Genomic DNA, 3705 nt, shown 5'->3' on the forward strand with positions numbered 1-3705 from the left:
CTCTCTGTTTTTCATTCTCCCTCTCAGTTTTTAATTCTCTCCTATTTTCTCTTTTTTCTTTCTCTTTTTCTCTCTGATGTTATAGAATAATCAATATATATATATATATATATATATATATATATATATATATATATATATATATATATACATATATATATATATATACATATATACATATATATATATATATATATATATATATATATATATATATATATATATATATATATATATATATATACATACACACACACACACACACACACACACACACACACACACACACACACACACACACATATATATATATATATATATATATATATATATATATATATATATATATATATATATATACAGGGCCACCGTCAGGCGGCCAGGACCCCGGGGCTAAGAACAGGGCCGGGCACTCAGGGCCACATCCTTTTTAGATGGGAAATGCCTTTTTCAAATTGAAAACGTCCATTTTCCCTTAAAATTGTTAACGTTAACAGCTGTAACATTGTTTTAGTATAAATACACCCTATAAAGTTAGTTGTTCTTGGGCTCAAATAAGCGACTCCTGCAAATTTTTACGGGCCTGTATATACATACATACATACATACATATATATATATATATATATATATATATATATATATATATATATATATATATGTGTGTGTGTGTGTGTGTGTGTGTGTGTGTGTGTGTGTGTGTGTGTGTGTGTGTGTGTGTGTGTGTGTGTGTGTGTGTGTGTGTGTGTGTGTACATCTATATATACATACGTACATATATATACACATATATATACATATATAAACGCATATATCTACACATATACATATATACATACATACATACATACATATATATATATATATATAAATATATATATATATATATATATATATATATATATATATATATATATATATATATATATATATATATATATATATATATATATATAATCTATGTTTATATGTGTGTGTTTGAATTTGTGGCTGTGTATGTGTGTGTATTTATTTATGTTACATAAATAGCTATCTCACTAACTGTACAATTATTCTATAATTTTAGATAATTGAAAAACGAGCAGATAACAGGTGTTTCTCTCTCTACTATTATCGTGATTTAATCCCAAGAACTTAACATTTTATTGGTAACAAATTTGGAAATACATATATCAAGTGAGGTAATTATGGTATTTGCGATAGAAATTTTAAACTTAACATACGAGGTTTCATACTAATTTGATATAAGATGTAAAAAAATGACGATATCATTACATTCCTACAATAATAATAACAGCTAAAGTTTTTGAATAAACAAATAAGTGAATGGCATTACACTTTTCAAAAACTCATTCTATGAAACCCTAATGTTGGTGCTTCTGTATTTCAACATATGGATGATATTTATTGTTGATGTAAAGCAAAACCCTCTATCTTGTTGGTGCCATTGTACGAAATCCACTACACACAAACCAGATAAACTACTGAGAAGTTTGAATACAGTTACGAAAGCCTTGATGTTACCTTTAAGCCTGAAGATGTTTCTAGTTTGCGTAACAATCACTGTGGGTCTGTTTCCTATGATTCTGGAGCATTTCCCTTTCTGAATAAATGTTTTCTAGGAAACTCCATGGATAATATCACCGCATGTGATCAAATACAGATGGAACGAAACTGGAACCATCACCTGAATGAGTATGACTGTCACTGATTCCACCAATCACGCAGGTGTTCTTTGAAAGGAGATATGACCAATTCTTCAAGTACGACACGGGTTTTTAATTTGCCTTATATAAATCCAGTTGAAACAAATGACAAATGCGTTATAGAGAGAAATAATTGATTAACTGTCCTCGACGGTTTTTGGTTTTATTGCATTACTTTGACAATACTAAACAGCATCTAGAAGACAATGTGTATGAAGAACGCATTCTACTCCACAGCCATGCATTCGTACTAACAACTGCACATACAGACGCAAAAGAATATATATATATATATATATATATATATATATATATATATATATATATATATATATATATATATATATATATCCGCCAAAGAGGGCATGTTTCTGGTAGATTCTATTACGTGTTTAAGGTGATCCGGATCCAGAAATATTTTGAATGATTTCATCAGTAACTACTATTATCATTACTTTTATCACCTCTACCAAGGATGCTATATTTACAGACTTCACCAGTGTACTTGTGAAAGGTGATTTTGATGTAACTCTTCAATTGTTAATATTTTCATTGTATCGGAGGTATACGCTCTTCAAATCATGACGGCATATAACAGTAATGCATAACTCATTTTGCTTCCCTATGTTCTCTGACCATATCTATCTTCCCCCTCCTTCCTCTCTTTTGCTTCCTACCTCCCTTTCTTACTCCCTTCCCTCCAGTCCCCACTCTCCTTCACACCACACTCCCCATGAGACGTTCCCTCTTTGTCTACCCCAATTCTCTATCATTTCTTCTGTAACTCTTACGCACTAAGTCATGTGCACCAGGATTACATGTCTCTTTGTTCATAAATAAAAAGTACAATATTGTATTACATATACATTGAATATATATATATATATATATATATATATATATATATATATATATATATATATATATATATATATATATATATATCGCATTTAAAACGTTGAATGTTAGTAATGGTGTTGTTGGCATTCTGCATATCACCCCATTACCATTTCCTGTTTCCAACATCAATGGTATTATTTACTAAAGAGTGTAACATTGATAATGATTTCAACGTGATTTCAGCCTTATACTTTACGGGTAACATATATTTACGATGTTAGATCTTGGAGACTGTTATCCAATCACTGGTTTGATTTGGCTGCCAAACAACGGTGAAGAGCGTTGGATGTGTATTTAGAAGGGTCCCTGCCTGTATCATTCATATTAAACACTCTTTACAATTGGGAAAAAAAAACACTGATTATGTTTTGCTCTTCATCTTACAGTGACTGGACTTACCCTTCGACGTGCAGCCTCACGAGTACTATACATTAACATCGACGTTTATACTTATACTGTATTATGTAAACCACTCCTCAACGAGAACAGTGATTCTCTTTATAATGCTGTAGTCTACACCAGTTCAACAACGGCTTTCATCGAGTATATCATCACCAAGTTGATGAGATTTTTCGAGCACAAGGAACCAAGGGAACACAGATTGTATATTCGATTAAACATTATGAATTTTATTGAGACTTTTTAATGCGACGATTATCTTTTTTGTCAATATAAAGAGTAACATAGAATTAAGTAAGAACAGTGTAGTGGAAGAACAATATCTGGTATATAATGAATATTGATATTAATATAGTAATAAAAACGATTTGGATAACAAGACTAGTTTAATCACTGAGTAATCTAGGCCAAAGAAAGAAAGGGAAGAAAACAGTACAAAGAAAAAAAAAAAACATTGAACATAAGGAGAGCAAGACTATCATAAACCTTTAGTTATTGTAGGTAAAGTGGAAGATGATATCGAATATGATAAACATATTGACGACTACAATTATGATGAAAGCAGTACCGAACAAATTTAAGAGATACAATAACAAATAATGTTTAGAATTTTAACAGATATAAAAATAACAATGCATAATAATAGTGATAATGATGCGGCAATAACAAAATTTATGTTACATTAAGACGATGATATTCA

The 3705-nt window shown here is 30.1% G+C and overlaps 1 protein-coding gene across 1 annotated transcript in view; it reads left to right on the plus strand.

Moving 5' to 3' along the window:
* LOC113825506 (serine protease 33) overlaps window positions 1-3232 on the plus strand; it is an 11429-nt gene extending 8197 nt beyond the window's left edge. Inside the window, exon 12 of the mRNA XM_027378348.2 lies at window positions 2993-3232. Within this exon, the coding sequence (XP_027234149.2) occupies window positions 2993-2995 (3 nt within the window). The 3' untranslated portion in view covers window positions 2996-3232. The remainder of the gene's footprint in view (window positions 1-2992) is intronic.
* The last annotated feature ends 473 nt before the right edge of the window (window positions 3233-3705 follow it).

Source organism: Penaeus vannamei, chromosome 2, assembly GCF_042767895.1.
Source record: "Penaeus vannamei isolate JL-2024 chromosome 2, ASM4276789v1, whole genome shotgun sequence".
Taxonomy (NCBI): domain Eukaryota; kingdom Metazoa; phylum Arthropoda; class Malacostraca; order Decapoda; family Penaeidae; genus Penaeus; species Penaeus vannamei.